The sequence below is a fragment of the Excalfactoria chinensis genome, chromosome 3 (assembly GCF_039878825.1).
Source record: "Excalfactoria chinensis isolate bCotChi1 chromosome 3, bCotChi1.hap2, whole genome shotgun sequence".
In the NCBI taxonomy this organism is placed as follows: domain Eukaryota; kingdom Metazoa; phylum Chordata; class Aves; order Galliformes; family Phasianidae; genus Excalfactoria; species Excalfactoria chinensis.
Window position 1 is genome coordinate 84,895,254 of NC_092827.1, and position 17,132 is coordinate 84,912,385.

At 41.4% G+C, this 17,132-nt stretch overlaps 1 protein-coding gene across 1 annotated transcript in view; it reads left to right on the forward strand.

Annotated features, from left to right (window-relative positions):
- The window catches only part of RPS6KC1 (ribosomal protein S6 kinase C1), an 82,820-nt gene extending 67,178 nt beyond the window's left edge, over positions 1–15,642 (forward strand). Inside the window, exons 14-16 of the mRNA XM_072331025.1 lie at positions 10,653–10,735; positions 11,548–11,643; positions 14,747–15,642. Of these exons, the coding sequence (XP_072187126.1) occupies positions 10,653–10,735; positions 11,548–11,643; positions 14,747–14,857 (290 nt within the window). The 3' untranslated portion in view covers positions 14,858–15,642. The remainder of the gene's footprint in view (positions 1–10,652; positions 10,736–11,547; positions 11,644–14,746) is intronic.
- Positions 15,643–17,132: the final 1,490 nt, after the last annotated feature.

Genomic DNA, 17,132 nt, shown 5'->3' on the forward strand with positions numbered 1-17,132 from the left:
TTCATCAATCGCGAGGGTGATAAAATCAATATCTCTTGGGTTTTTATAGCAGGGATGGCACTTGAAACTGATCCCTCCCTCTTTTCCTCTTTCCAGTTTATTCTCTGCTCTTACAGTTGTCTAATGGTAGTGACAGGTATAATCAGATGCTTTACTTATAACTTTGCAGTTTAAAAATTCTATTGGTAGCTGAAAGAAACAACTTTTAGAGTTGAAGCAACTACAAGTGATGCTATTCACATTTTCAGTTTGTCTTTTCGGTTCTGAATTTGAAATGCCAGTGTACGCTTTCTGCTGAGTGCACGGCCTGGGTAGGCTTTGCAACCTGGTGTGCAGGTAGTCCTCAAGCTGAGTGTGCAAATGGGCTTGAAAAAAATGAGCTGAAGCTGAGTAGCAACTCAAGGCGAAAGTCGTGAACTTAGTTTAGTTTAGCAGGTGTTTGTTCTGTGACTTGGTCCCCCCCCCACTGAAATACAGTAAGAAACTGCTCTCTGTGACTGGTGGTCACTGGTGGTTGTATGGCAACAACAAAAAAAATGAATTCCAGTTCTTGAGATTAACAGTAAATAAAAGTCAAAAGGGAAGTGGCAGGTATTACAGGGAAACAGAAAACAAATGCTTTTTTTAATGAAGGCAAAGTCAGCACTACTGTTCTAACCTCACTCCACTTTAGTTTAAAAGCAGCGAAACTGAGAAACCCTTGATTTGAGAACCCCATCAATTCTTGTGGCTGTGGAACAGAAACATGCCGTGCTTGCCAGTGTGCACTCTGTTGCATTAAAAAGAGGTTTTTTTCCTGCCTCCATAACCCAAGCCTGTACACAGCTCTCCCCAGTTGAGCTGCCTTAAAGATGGAAGCACGGCCTTTTCCCACCTTGTCACCATTAATGAGCTGTAAAAATCGAAGGCTAATTTTTCTGTATTTTAATGAGAATCCAAAGAGAGGTGGTTTTTTTTTGCCCCCTACGCCTCAACCAGCCAACTCCTGATGTAATTAATTACTTAGGAAGCAGGCAAGATAATATTTAGAAATCCCCAAATACAAGAATAAAGTTTTCTGTGCCATCATTATTTCCACGTCCCAGCACAGGTGTGGTGTCCATCTGGGTTTTTTGGTTAACTTCATTCTGTGTGTGTAGCTGGTGAGCTGCAAGACAAAGATCTGTAAGTGCAAGTGTTAGATAGAGGCAGGATGGCAGGATTGGTATTCAGCCGTTCATATTCTTCGTTCTTACTGCTACCTGTTGAAGTGCACACGTTCTATTCCGAGTTAAGGTTTAATATGTGCACTTTAGATAACGTGTGCAGCTGAGGCACAAATAGCTTTCTTATGGCCGCTACGAAACATCCAACTATTATTAAAAAAGCTCCCCTTAGTGGGATTTCTTCAGCACCACTGCTATGTACAGAAAAATAAGCCTTATTTGGATGGTCATTTTTCCTTTTAAGAAATGCTATGACCCTAGAGCCTACATCTCCTCCTGACCATGACAGCATTGCCCCTCAAGCTGCATCTTGGGTTAACTGCCTTGAAGTTAATTGTGCCTCAGTTCAGAGTGCTTAGACAAATTGAGCAAGTTGGATTTTATGTTCTTCCTCTTTAGTTGCTCTGTCAAATTTTGTGAATGTTTCTCCCAGTGTGCTTCATCCCACTGAAGGAAGGACTGCAGTCTTTAGAGATGAACAAGTGATCTTCACAAAACTTAGCCCGGCCCTATGATTTCTATCACCATTGCAACATGGTGAATAATAAAATAACTCCCAGTGAATCACCCTGTCGTTCTGATGCGTCCAGCAGCACATTGGGCTGTGGTGCTGTGCCTGCGGGTACCTGACCTCTCATTTCACTTCTAACGAAGGATGCAGTGAAACTCAGCTTGTAAAATTTTGCCTCTGTGTGTTTAGTTTGGCGTCTGTTTTCATCTGAATTTAGGACAGAATTTTTCTGCATTAGTTGTTGAGAAACAAATTTCATAGGCAGAAAAAAACAGAGAATGAACGTGGACATTAAATAAATTACATGGTATCTGAAATATAAAATAGGTAAGAAGTTGTATTGCAGAGACACAAAAATGCATCTGAAATCATTTTATCTTTTTAACTACTAGGGCTTCAGGTGTTTCTCTTTTACATGCTATGTAAATAGTACTTAGCAGCGAAGATCCCGAGGGGCGTATTTAAGTTGTTTTAAGGTGCTTTATTGGTTGAAGGAAAACACGGAACGTAAATCCTATGATTTTGATGTCAGAATCTAATTTCTGGAGGGGGTACGGATGGTAATGTGTTAATGCTGAAGCTGTTCGGACTTGAGGTTAAAGCAAAGTTAAAGTTAAAGTTAAAGCAAAGGAAGGGCTCTTCGTTCAGAGGCAGCAGCCAGAGCCTTCTGCAGCGAGTGGCTAGGGCTTGTTCAGCTCTTGTTATCCTATGAAAAGCAGAGAGGAGTTGTTAACGGCGTGTGTATAAAAGAGATTATGCAATGTAGGTATAAATTAACAGAACAAATGCAAACATTGTAAGCGTAGAAGTGTCAGAAGGATGGGAGAAGAAATAGTTTAAATAGCCGCACTCCATTTCCTACTGGCAGCGTACTTAATTTTGTTTGAAAGAGCAATTGTCGGTTTACATCGTGCATAAATTAAAAGCGGGGTCGGCCCTCGCAAGAAGTTGCACTTCTCCTCCGGGGGCGGCAGGTGGCATTGTGCCATTGGAGGATGGCGCTGCGGCTCAGCTGCGCGGAGGGCTGCAGGCTGAAGGCGAGGTTTATTTGCAGCGACTTGCGCCTCCAGAGTTGTACTTAGAGCTCAGAGCCGTGCTGTGCTGCGCTGCTGTTCGGTCGTGGTGCGGCGGGAGAAGTCTCACTGCTGCGTGGTTGTGCTCAAAGAGCTGGTGCCGGAGCCGCTCCGGGACAACAGGGCTATCTGCAGATGCCTGGAAGTAGCGCCCGCGCTCTGCTTTGATGGATGGCCAAACTAAAGCTTTGCTGTTCACCTATGATAAGTCAAACGTTGTTTCTCTAACCCACGAGGGAAATGATGGTTTATAAATCATCCCCGTAAACTCAGCACCGCTTCAAGTAAACCTGAGGGGGAGTCAGCCAAAAATAACGCATTTGCTTTTAAAGAAGAAATCGAGTACTCATAACTGAGGTGTTGTGCTGCGCTAATGTGGTTAAGGTGACGAATGTGAGATCCACCTGGGTTTTTTTTGGTTGGCTTTCTTTCTTTCTTCCCCCCCCCGCCTCCCCTTCCTCTTCTTTAAAGTAATTTTGTTTTCTGGGTGTTTTAAAGTGCGCTGATGTCTGAATACAAAGTTATTAGCAGATCAGATGAGAATGATTCACTTCTGTTTAAACAGCCCTTTGCTCTCTGTGCCCCCTGAGAACTCTTATCGCGTATTTGTTCAAAAAAAAAAAACCACAAAAACTAACAGAAAATCCCTCACATTATCCACCTGCCCGGTGGCTGATAGTATCGGCAGCGCGTATCTCTTTATCTCTTGGTTAATGTGCCTAGGTATTCTGAAGGGGGAAAATTCCAGTAACAGATTCAATTTACAGGGACAGAAACTTGAGCAAATGCCAGCCTAGCAGGGGGGCCATTATTCTGCGCCGTAAATAAGTTTAAAAAAGAAACAAACGCGCACACAAACCTGTGAATCAACATGTTTTGGGCTAATTGAGGGAAAAGCAAGATAGATGAATTTTGAAATGCAAATGATTACCTTCTGTTACTTAAGTATTGGTTTTGTCATCTTTGTGATCTTAAATATAAAGTGTTGTTACCTTTTAAAAAAAAGAGTGGTAATTATATTCCATTTTTTGATAGCTGTGAGTTTTAAAACAAAATTGGTAACTTTCTTTTTTCCCAGAGAGCCCCTTCCTGGTATGTTTGATACCTGTGAGAAAGGCTGAATTGCCTAAAGCCACAGACTAGTCGAGCCTGTTTGCAGCTGAGACAGATTGTGTTGAGGATTCACTTACCGAGAGTAATCTCTTCAGTACTTTTTCAATCTAACCTGTAAAGCAGGATGTTACAGTGGCTTGCTGCTCTAACCTAACACATGAATGCCGTGTGTGAACGAGGTGTTTTGTTTACACTCTCTAAGTTCTCTTTCCAGCAGTGAGGCGAGTTCTGTCCTGTCCCCATAGAGTTATTAGAGGATGAGATTTTCAGAGTTGTGCTTTCTTTGGAGTCCTTTTTCTTTCTTATCCAAACCATGAGTTTTCTCCGGATTGTTTTTACTAAGAACTGGAGGCTTGTTGAAATTGTAAAGCCAAAGTGAGCTTAGCTTCATTGAAAATGTAAGTCGAAAACTGGCCATCAGTAATGCATCATGTTAGTCAGATGCTTTCACAAGCTGTGTGCTATAATCAAGCCTTATTTACACAAGCTACCCTTCACAGAAGCCTGCACAGAAATCTGTGGTATATTTGGTCAGATCTAACCTGGTTCTAATTGTACACAATGAGAAACCGAGCTAAAAAAAGGAGGCTTTGCAGGTAAATGATTTTGCCCCAAACAGACCAGTACGTTTCAGTGTTCAACCTGATTTTCATACTCCCAAATTGTCTACCTGTAGACAATTGAAAATACAGACGCGAAGTGCAGCTGATAACCTAAAACATATGGCACTGGAATAAAAATTGCTAGCATGCTGTTATTAGGGTGAATGCTATAATTTTTATTTACTGAAGAAAGCAAAGAATGGTCTGTCTCTATTTACCAAATAGATATCTGATGTTGGAAAACCTGCACATTATGTGTATGTGTTTTGCAGTGGGAATTTGCAAGCACTCATTACGTTCTGCTGTTCTCTACTATAGTGGTTTAATTTGGAGTAGACTGTTTAAGAAGCAAAATAGCCGTGGTGGATTAAAGTGCCATTGACCCTGAGAGGTGTCGAGGGGTGGGTTGGTCTCACGGCTGTGGTGTGAGACTGGACTTCTAGATGTTATGTCTGGCTCTGTTGTTGCTTTTTGTGTGACGTTAATGTTTCAGGATGATCCTAAAGAAAAAAAGGGTTGGGGGATCGGGGCAGATGAGTGGGTTCAGAGCAGGCTGTCTTGATTTTAAGAACACTGACACACAATAGGAAATGGGACTGAACATTAACGTGACAACTGTATGGCTGTTGTGAATAAGGAGGTAAAGTCTGAAGCTGCAAAAAAGTAATGATGATTGTGAAGCTGGGAGTAACAACTGTGCAACCGTTGGGGGATGTACAGCTCTCCAAAGACACCGGAGTGTCCCAAAGAGAACAGTATCAGCTGGCTGCTCCCAAAATAGCAAGCTGTCATAAGCCTGGAGAAGGTAGCTGAAAGCAAAGGTTTGGAGAGGGCAGCAGGTATTTTCTGAAAACAACACAAGGTGGTTTGGCACTCAGGTGTGCTGCAAAGTACTCCATGTGTTGTAGGTGAAATACCTTTTCCTTTGGCTTCTGCAGACTCTAACTAGGAAGCAGTGAGATGTGCTGAGGCTGTTGATTTGTAAGAATCTAGTGTCTTAATCTGGCTGACGTGAAGGGCATCTAAAAACCCTGGAAGAAACTGTAATTTACCTGCACTTGTTTTCTGTTGCTGTCATGTTTTAATAATGGAGCTGAACATCGAAGATAGTATAGAAGATGCCTTTCAAAAATAAATGGAGATAGCTGAAGGGTTAAATACTGTTTGCTTGCTTTTGTTAACAGCGGTACAAGGTTTCTTTGTCTCTCTATGGCCACCTGGTTATTTTAAAGGAAGTTTTAATTCCATCTTGGGTTGCTAAGAGGACACAAGAAAAAAGAAGGGTTGCTTCTAATTTTTTTTTTCCTGCTAATGACATGAGGAAATTTCTTCCAAAGAGGAATCTAGAAGCTCGTATGTTATTGAATACCTATAAGCTGAGACTTCCTATTTTCATACTTCATTTGGTCTTAGCAGATGTTCATTGGACTTGCCTCACTACTTTATTGTTTAAAGACCATGATAAACTTTTTATACTTAAGAGTAGATGGTTCAATACCGTGCTTTATATATTGCTAAAGCATTTTAGGCAAAGCATTATGACTGCCTGCGTGATATATTATTTAGTGAGTGTATCTTACATCTTGGCTGACTGAATCTACATAGAGTAAATTAGCTTGGATTCATTTTCCTTGGTTCTCTGCAAATGCTTCTTTACATTTATAGATATTAAAATAAGATAAAATAGTAAGCTTTTAAAATTAAATGAGTGTAAGGTAAATAGAATTTCTGAAGCGACTCTAATGGATTTTCATGCAATGCTGTTTATCTTAATGGCAGCAGAAGGGAGAATGTTGTGTCTGGTGTTTTCAGGGTGTTGGACAAGTCCATTTCCTCCTTAACGGTTCCAGACACCTGATGGCAGTTCAGATGGATGCCCTTGTTTTTCCTATCAGTGCAGAAGCAGTACTTGAAGGTATGCTGTTTCTGCTTGAAATGCGGAATAAGGGAAAGGGATCCCTTGGCTATTGAAAATCTTATCAGTCCATCGAGATTCAAATGCTGCCTTCTTAATTCCATCTCAGTGCAATGCTAATCCTGACTCTCAGGTGTTTGGATAAGCAGTTTCTCCGCATAGACCCTGTTTTCTCATGTGCTGATTTCAGGTCTTGTTCCTAATTGAGATGCATTTTTGGATGTTACAATTTATCCTGCAGAGTTCGATTGACTTTATGTTCCTTACCGTTTGCAAGTGACTGGGGCTCAGTTGCCGAGTGAATTTCCAAGTCCACCTGGGTAGGTTTAAGCCTGACTTCTTTTATCTTAGTGTTTGTGTGAGCCGGTCAGGAGCCCTGGAAGAAACAATTCTTAGGAGAATATGTTTGAGGGATAGTAGAAAAAGCCTTTGAAATCCTTCAGAACGAAGGGGCGTATTTTGGATTAAGGTCCAGTAGAAAGAAGATCAGTGTCAGTGTTAATAAAGGGCATGTGTGTTCAAGAGAGGTGAGGTTCTGCTCTTCTACTTTGGAATTGGCACTTCTGTTTGGAAACACGGCATGCTGTCCGCTACAGATCCCATATCAGGAAGTGAGGTGCAAATATTGAGGTAAGTATGGGAACTGTGGGAAAAAAGGCCTTTTGGTTGAGACCAGCTGCTCTGGAGGGACAGTGCTGGGTAGGGGAGCTGTTTGCCTGGACCATCTGCCTCAGTCTGAATCTGTTAGCATTTTACAGATCTCCTTCCCTTCAGTTTACCCCAGTGACTGCTGGTGCTGTTGTCTCTGTGCTGGAATTGAGCTCATTGGTGCTAGCTACTGTACGGACATAGGCTGGGAAAGGAAGAGAAGAAAGTTTTTCCTTTTAATGAAGTTCAGTAAAATTGGAAGAGCTACCGATTTCATTCTTTTCACCCTACTTTTTGTTTATTCAGTTCCAAAGGATCTTGTATTTGAAAAATAAGAATATATTTTTTTTCTGCAAATGTTGTAGTGTTAGTCCTAGAAACACCAACACTGTGCATGTGAGTGCGCCTGTTTATGTTTGTACAAATGTGGACAAGGTCCTTGATTTCAAGGTTCATGAAGTAAAGAATTGGCACAAATATCCCCATGTTCTTCACTTAGGCTTATGGGTCACTACCATTTATTGTTTAAATTACTCTGTTGATGGATTGAGATGAAAATGTTTTCTTAGTGAAGGCAGATACTGTAGTTCAGATTTATTGCGACATTAAAGCTTTAAAAAAAGCATATGCCCTGTGTGGTATATTACATTAGCTGGCTACTCTGTATCACTTGAAAGCACTTCATAATCTATAGTTTCTAAATTTTCCCATGATGTGTTGTTGAGATAAAATGCAGTAATATTGATGTGATATCCTGAACTTAGGATCGGTGTACTGCATCAGAAGTGATGTGACCTGTTCAAAGTAAGGGAATGTAAACAACGCATGTTTATCTGTAGTATTCACATTGATTTTTGTGTTTTTATTTTTAAGGAAAACATCCATGTAAGGAAACGGTGGGACTGAGGGAAAGCAGCAGGCAGTGGATAGAGGGAGAAAAGTGGAGCTACCATTTAGTTTTTGTAAAAAGCATATTTAGATGTTCCTCTCAGCTGAATTTTCCATGTTCTCTTCTGTGTTGGTTTAGATGACTTATCACAGAGCTGTTTCTGTTCTGTGCATGAGAACCCAGCCACAGACTTTCCATGCATTCCAGCCCGCAGTTTGGCCATTCTCTTTTTATCCCAAATCTGTTGTTCTGTCACAGATAAGAGGGATGGAAGAGTTCAGAGCTCTTCTTGCAAGACTTCTGCAATGATGTTTATTTTGGCTTGGTGTATACTGGAAGTGCTTCTGTGGTTAAAAGCGTGGGTTTGGATTTTGGAGAAGCAGACTCTAGTTTACTTCTTGCCTCTTATTCTGTGTCCATTTGCTTGATCAGTGAGGTAGGGCTACATCAGCTTCTTGTGATGAGCAGTGCGTGTTTCTGTTAAGAGTGTGCTGTAAGTTTGATCCTCCAAAGAACTGCATCAGCACCTGCAGTTGCCAACATGAAAGGCAATAAGACCAAACATCAGAAATGAATTTTCTATAATATTTCTTTTCTGTGATCAGAAGGACAGTTTTTTTCACTCATGGCTTTATTATGTATTTATTTATTTTAGACAATTATTCAAGAGATCCATCCCCTTTAAATGTTAGTTCTGAGGTTCCTTTGGTGTCACTGGGGAGGAACAGACTATCTCCTTTTGGGGCATTATGTTAAAATTTAAGGCATGTCGATACGGGGCAGTTACTGGCAGTATGGGAGTTGAGCATGTAGTGATCAGTTGTAATGAACTCTTGGCTCTACTGTTCTTATCCTTTAATTCTGGAATTGAACTTATTATAAAAAGCATTTATTTGTTTGGAAGACACAAAGGAAGGAAAACTCTAAAGATGCCTGAAGTGTTTGTCCTTAGTTTTTAGTTTTCACATTAAGCTATTTTTGAATGTACAGCATTGGATCATTTAGCACTGGGAAACCACGCTCAGACTGGAAAAGCATTTCTACTGAATAGGTGTTACAGGGAGATGCTATAAAAACCTTTTACCAGCCATTTAACATAGAAAGGCCTGAGGGATTTTCTTTTCCCCTTCTTTTTTTCAGATGACAAATGTCACAAAGGTTTCTCTCTCTAAAATAAAGTTAAATTGTAGGAGCAGATTTTGATTCTCATATAAGTTGTCTCAACTTGCACTGAGATTATTTAGATGCATGCCTGGGATCTTAAAACATGTAAGTGCAGTTAAACTAATAAGTGTGTCACGTGACTGCTGTTATATATTTGTAAGAGTTCCTCAATACTGATAGAAGTATTAGTCTACAAGGAGTGGGATAAATGCCAACATCTGGCACCCTTACGGTGATATATTGGAGAGTCAAATGCCATTAACTGTACAGAAAACTTTTCACTAGGAGTGATGTCCCACCGTAAGAAGCAATGTCTGATCCATCCTTCTGCGCTCTTGCAACAGTGACCTCAGATTCATCCTTTGAGGTCCTGAGCATCTCCCCTAAAGGGAGCCTTCTGCACACCTTTTGCTCAGCATGTATACTTGTGAGGAAGCTCTGGGATGATGGTGTTCCTCTCCCTGATGCTGGAGTCTGACTCATCTGTAGCTCTCCTTGGCCATGCTCACACTAAGCTCCCTAAAGTGATGAGCAAGATTTTTCTAATGCGCTGCAATGCTTTTCACAGTGATGGCTGTGTGACTGTATGCTAATTGGTGTCCTCTGCTGGGAATCTGGTGTGCCTTTTGCCACCAAATCTGTTTCAGTGCAGCTTCTGCATCTTTGACAGTCAAAATGAAGATTTCATCTTCATTACAGTCTGTTTTTCTGACTGATACAGAGCAGACTGTGTGGTGTGTTTGTATTTAATATTTTTAGCAGTCTAAAGCCTGAGTCATTGAAGGCCAAGTTTGCTGCATGCATGGTGCTCTTATACACACAATGGCTGACACAAGTCCCACCTCACCTCTCCGCTATTGCTTGCTCATGGGCAGCGAAAGATGGCACTAGATTCTTGCTGGTTGCTAGGGAAAACCTTTTATTCCTAGGTAGCTAAAGTGAGCTCGGGCTAAGCTGTAGCAGTGCATTTACTGTCCATGTCTAGGCTATGTGAAGTAGATTTAGCATCTCCATCTAGTGCTCAGCAGACAGGAGGCTGTTGTGAGCAGCCTGCTATGGTGATCACTGCACAGAGTATGGGTTGGCCATGAGATGAATACTGCCCTCCAAGACAAAATTAAGGCACACAGTTGACGATTATAAACTCTCTTGTATTGCTTTTATGGATGCCTCAGGTCAAACTTGCCAGTCTAGCTCTTCTAAACAGAGTAAATTCAGTAAATGCGTTTTGCTTTACCATCTGTCACTGTCCAGTTTCAATGTAGCAGAATCCTAACCATAATTCCTAAAAGTCTTGAAAATGCCTGTGTGTGCAAGGAAAAAGCAAATTATGCATGAAATGTGTAGTGTTGCTGTGTTTGAACAATGCAATCTGTAGGTGGCTAAAGGGCTAACTAAATTGCAGGCGTAATGAAAGCTCTGTGGTATTTAGTATATGTTCTGTCAGCATTAAACAGTCACCTTGTAAATATATGTTAATTTTGAAGGTGTGGATGACCTTTTTAATATTAATCAAAATGTCTCATGTTTAGAGGTTGGTGCTATCCTAGAAGAGACAGAAGCTTGTGACTGGTGGAGCCTGGGTGCCATTCTTTTTGAACTGCTCACAGGGAAGGTAGGGGGCAAGTTACATTATAAAACTGGCATGCTGGACAATAGTTTCTCACAGGTGGTTTGCCCAGTTTTGATTTTCTTCTCGTACACAGATGTGCTTTGCATAGCAGAGTATCCTTGATCTGCTATGTCTTCATGGCCATAGAAATTAAGTGTGCTCAAACTTCAGAATTACTTGATAAAGCTGCTTCAAGCCCAGGACTGGAAAAAATAACCAAAAACAATGCTGTCCTCTCAACCACAGTAAAATCAAAGCTTTCTAATATCCCTCCTGAACATTTAATACTTTTTTTGACCTGACAGATATCTTTGTTTCAGCACTATTCTCTGGGATAGTTTAAAAGCTCTGTGTTGCAGTGATTCAAGCCTGAGCAGGCTCCTGGTGGACTGCCTGCACTGGAGGGTCTCAGGCTGATGTGGTGATGCAAACTTATCTCACATTGAAACAGTAAGGTACCACCACCTCTAAGGAATGCTGATTTCAGTGTGTGAAGGCAGGGCACTCGGCCAAATTGAACTAGTGGCTATTTGGCAGTTCCATGTGAGGAAAGCAAAGTTCATCAGATTCCAAAACTTTTCAAGTTTGAGCAATAGAACAAGAGTGTTATGATGTAAATGTTCTAATGGCAAATCTCTAGGGGTACTTCAGCATCTGTAGAGGCTTGTTCCAGAACCAGTACTCAACCAAGGAAGCAGTGAAGTTTCAGCCATGTGTGTTGATTTACGTGTATACTAGAAGATAATCCAGCACTACATTTGTTTTGAGTTAATAAATGTATCTGACTAGGCTTTTTTTTTTTTTCTTTTTCCCAGACCCTGGTTGAGTGCCATCCATCAGGAATAAACACTCATACTTCTTTAAGTATCCCAGACCATGTATCAAAGGAGGCCAGATCGCTGATTCAGCAGGTGACTGGAGGGGGGGGATATAATTTTCTATGGGTACACATGAAGCCTAGATGAATACTTTTATATGCCTGAGCTGTTCCTGTGGAAATTACTGTAAAAAGAAAAAGCTGCTGGAAGGAATGTGGATGGGTCTTTTGTCAGCAACGGATGATTTTTACCTGACTGGTTTGTTGCGTCTGGAAACTTGACTTCTGCTTCCTGGTGCTTCTGTAGAAAACCAGAGTGCTTTGCTGTTTCTCCAAGCAACAAATTTGGTCAGTATTTGGGTGCTTTGGCAACACCCATGGGTGGTACGTGGCCGTTTTAGGAATTCTGTTCTAGCTATTAATGGAAACGTTTATGACGAAGTGAATTTAACTCAAAAATATTGACGCCAATCAAACAGATGGCTCAAAGTGCCATGAATCCTAGAAGAGAATGATTTTAAGTATCAACCACTTGTTGAAAATCTGGTTGAAAATCTGTTGCAGTGCTTCAGGAAATTCTGGGTGAAGGATTTCCAAATGTGAATAGTCTGACTTCTGTAAGAAGGTAACTGATAGGTTAGACAAAAAGCCAAATGGGGAACTTGAAAATACAGACCAACTTTCAGAGTGATACACCACGTATTTTCATACTAATTAGATTTAAGTTGTCACAACTGATGAAGATAAATAACTTGTCTGTATAGAGTCTTGGCTTTCAGGTAACACCATCTTCCTTCATGTAGTTAATTTTGACCTAACTGTGCAAGTGGAGCCTTGATCTGACCTATTCCATTTGAGCTGAGTAAATAATAGACGTGAGCCGTGGTGTTCAGCTTTGAGTGAAGAGTATCTGGCTAGTGAATATGTACTAAATGACATCTCTTACATGAAGATCTGAACAGAAAAAAAATGGAAAGATAGTTTCTGAAGAAAATGAAGGAAGGACCTTTTGAATATTCAGCAAGTCAAAAGCCCTAGAGACTGATTTCTGTGTTTAGTGTTGAACGATGAGTGGAGAGGCAACCTGAAGTTTGAAGCTCCAGATTTGAAAGTGCTTTTACATGCATCTGTGTGTTTCTGGCAAGGTTAGGAAGGGAAGTGATGAAATAAAAGTCCTGTTTTTGTTGAATGTGCATTTATTTTGCTAGATGGTAGCATACTGTTGCCCTCACCTACAAGTGCAACGTGACTTAAATAGGTAAAGAAAAGCAAAACCAGCTCAATAAAGGGAATTCTTCCCTTCTAATACTGGAAATGAAGACAAACGAAGTCATCCAGTTCACTTTTCCCTGCCAATACAGGGTTGTTCTATGCAGACTAATGTATTGCCTGTTCTCATATATGCCAAAGAGTGGCGCTTTTTTTGGCCATGTGGAATCTAATTGGCAGAGATAGGTCTGCCAGTTTCAGATGTATTGCAAGGCCATAATCTGTTCATAGGACAGTCACCCTAGTGCCTGTTAGGTTAAGCCTTCTGATGCAGGCTGGTGACGTGTCAGGTGGAGGTTCAGCTCTATGAGCTAGTAAATCACATTTCTGTTGTGTGACTATCCAAGGAAGCTGCCATTCATTTGTTGAGGAAGCCTTGTCAGGAAAAGGAAGAAAGCTCTCTTGGCATGGATAGCAATTTGTCATTGCGACTTTCCTTCCCTCCACTGCCAAGGTCAAAGCATCACAGAATAATTCTCTGGGTTCAGTGTTCAGCTTCACAGAGAGCTGTCAGTCGTCTCCTGCCATGGTTTCCAGTGCAGATGACTTCATTGTAAACACCTCTTTCATTTAGCCATTTCTAAGAAAATAGATCCTTTGTATTTCATTTGCTCTTCTGAAAGGTGAAGTTATTTTTTATATTGGTTTGGTATTTTGCACCCAGGAGTATTTTCCAGGCACGTCCAGACTTTGCTACCGGGAAAATATGCAGCATGGCTGTTAAATAAGTATCTGTTGCAGTTTCTGATGCATTGGCTTTCTTAAGAGTAGAGATATCCTGAAAGGACAGATTGCAGAGAGCAAGTGTTGGGGCTTCCTTTCCCCCTGCTGGTACTTGTTACAGTTCAGCAGAAGGTGGAGGGACAGTGGCAGCATCTGCTTGTGCTGTCTTGTGGAATATCTCAGAACAGCACCATTCACTGTCACCAAGTTACCTTTACTACGTGACATTACAATTGCAAATAACGAAGCTATCTTAGAATGTGTAAATTCGTATGTTTATGGAAGTAGACTCACTTAGATGTAGGGCATTAAGATATGAGTACACATTGTTCCAGGAGACAACTGGGAGAAGTTATCCTATTAGCTATTGCAGAAAGAGCAAGAAAGAAATAGTGCCTTTGTACTGAGTGTAATTGAATAGAGGATAAACAATTCTCTGGAAGTGCAAAATATTTTTGTGTGTCTTTATTAATCTCTTCAGAGTGTTACCTTTGCATTCCCTTTTATGTGGATGGATATCTTTAAACAGATGTAAATATTGTGATTTCCTTTGCACATGAATTCAGCATGTGATGTACAACTAGAAAGGGAATGAGGTGCTGAATCTTAGGAAATTTCCATGGAGCCCTTATGCTGTTGTTTTGTTTGTTTTGCTTCTTTAACCACCGGGATTTTGATTTTTCGATCTTAATGCATTTGTAGAACTCTTTAAAAACTTTTTTGTTTTGTTTCTAAAGAAACAGAGAACTGACTGCCACATCCTGGTATTTTAAGCACAACTTGCAACTTATGAAATGGAAAGTTACAGACCGGCGTGCCTGGTGTAGCCTTAATGCAGTGGTGTGAGCAAAGGTTAACGTGAAGCAAATGCAGTGGCCAGAGTTCTACAGATGTAGGCTCTGGCTGCTGTTCTCTTTTTAAAAATGAGGTTATGCTTAAAATGAAGTCCCGGTGTACAGTGCTTCAGGGTATTGCATGCTGTGATCAGTGCTCTCTGAAGACTGTATCACTGAGACTCAAGGAAAAGAGAGTCTTCCATTTACTGCATTTTAGGAATTTCAAGTATGCTTCACACTCTTGAAAGTAACTCAAAGAGCAGGAAATCGGTGGGATGTCCTTTACCTTAGACCTTTACGGAACTTTTAAGCTGTTGTTTTTGTTCTTACTCACTGAATCACACATATATATTTTCTTTTCATATCAAGCTTTTGCAGTTTAATCCTGCGGAGCGTCTTGGTGCTGGCGTTGCTGGTGTCGAAGACATCAAATCCCATCCATTTTTTGCCCTCATAGAATGGGCAGATCTGGTGAAATGAGAGATGCGCTCCAAACAAGCTCAGGTCAAGTGGACAAGTTTCTCTGTCACAGAACAACACCAACTTTCTTCCTTCGGGTGCCCCAAACCTTTGGACTTTCTGACTGAAGGACGCTGGACCAATCATGCCAAAAGTGAACACTTTTAACAGGACTCACCAGCTGGGCGGGGTGCTAGCTTATTTTTATGGCAACTGGTGGCCGTGTGTGTGCAAGTCTCTTCACCAAAGGGCGATTTGTGATGAAACTGCTGCGTAGCATGCTTAGCGCTGCCAGACTGTCAACTAAGTGACAGTGCCCTCCTGGTGCTTTGTCTGGTGATGGAAGCATCTGTAGAGTGTGCCAGTTGAAAATATCTTTTATACTGTATGTCAGTAGACCATTTCCCTATGCTAAGTGCAGCTGGAGGAGGGAGGGGAACAAATAATTTATTAATGGTATATGCTGAATAAAATACTAAAATGCTTTCTGCGAAACTTGACACATTAAAAATTGTATATCCATTAAAAATTAAGAAAGCTGTTGCATAATACCGTGGAATGTGTCTTGAAAATGGCATATCACTTCAAACAGTGGAAAGAGCATATAAAAGGCAAATAATCCTGTCAAATGTTGTACTTTGTTGGCTGGCACTGTCTGTTTAAAACTCTTGACACTGTTATGTTTGATGAGCTACGTGTTAACGTCACTACAGAAAGGGAGACTTTTCCCTCAGCCAGATAAACACTGCTTTTGCAACTTGATAAGGAGCAAGAAGACACAGTGCTAAATAAATGTATAGATTACAAAAGGAAAAGCTCTTCTCTCATCATTGCAGCCACTACTTAGCACTTAGGGGAAGTGAAGTTCATTAAGTGTCCTATTTTTAACTGTTTCTTCAGGAAAAATCCTCTCTTGTGTTCTTGTGCTTGAGGAAGCTTCTGAACTTTCTGTTTGTTAATGATCTGAGTAAATCAAAGAGAGCCTTCACCCACTCTGCTGCTCGAGCAGGAAGGAGCCTGGGCTTTGCTCACACTGAGTGACTCGGTGTCGTCTCTGAACAAACCCTGCTGTGTAAGACGTGGGAGCGAGCCAGCTGGATGACCTGTTTGTTGGTAAGGTGCAGAGAATGGGAGAACAACACAAGGGATGCAGAACACCGTGCCGTGTGCTGGGGTTGCTGCTCATCATCCACACTTGTATGGGTTCCGGACGTACAAACACCGCACGCGGTAATGTTGTACAGATTATGGAGCTGTGTTCTTTTCTAAACGTTCCCTTTGCTCTCTGTCTTTTTTAAACAAACAAACCTTCTCCCCAGCTTTATCCGGAGAACAAAGACCAGACTGACCAGACTCCTTTGGGAGAATGAGGTGACAGCAATGATTTTTGAATCTACTTTTTTTTTTTTGAGGGGGGTGGGGGGGGGGAGTCGTATCCTTCCATTTGTATTTTAGCAGCGCATTTTATGAGCATTCCCCAAAGTGCATCTGCACAGTCTCCATCTGTTAGACACCAGGTCGGCGTATTGAAATAAAGTGGAAAAGGAAAATGCTTCACTTAAACAAAGGAAATCTGGAAACTTTTTTTTTCCTTTTAAAATTATTCCACTCCCCTCTTTTTTTGTTTCTTCCCTTTCTTGTGATCAGCAGGCCAGCAGAGGGGCTGGAACAACACCGCAGGTTGTAACCAGGTCATCGGTATCACCGCCTACGGAGCACCGTCCAAGATTACATCACTCTCAGAAACTGTGCTTCAACCTACCACCCTCTGGCTTCATAACAGGAACTCCCTCAGGTGAGCCACAGGAACGACTTCCTGCACCGAGAGGGTAGGAAATCTCTAATGCAGAATCTGAGCTGATGCAGAGCTTCCTTCCAGCACTGCCCCGGCTGTGACTCTGGAGGGCTCGTTGCTCAGGGGAGGCCTCCATCCCTCTGCCACCTGCCTACATGCTGGCGGCTCTGCCTGCTGGCACCACCTCATCATGTTGTTGGTTCCGTTTGGCTGTCCCACTGTGTTTGCCTAGTATTAACTATTAAAAATAATAATAATAAGTAAAGGGCTTTTCTGTGTTACCTTAAAACATTTTCTTGTTCAGGCTGTGCCAGTGTTGGTTGCAGGTGAAAGCAGTGCGAGCAAGCACAGCAGGACAAGCGGCAAAAGGAAAATGCTGTTCTATCAGGAACCAAAGGACCAGTGACTCTCACTGATTTGGTTTAATTAATGACACAATGAAATACTTCATTTTCAATTGCAACACTGAGTAATGAGGAACTCTAGGTGAGATGGAACAGG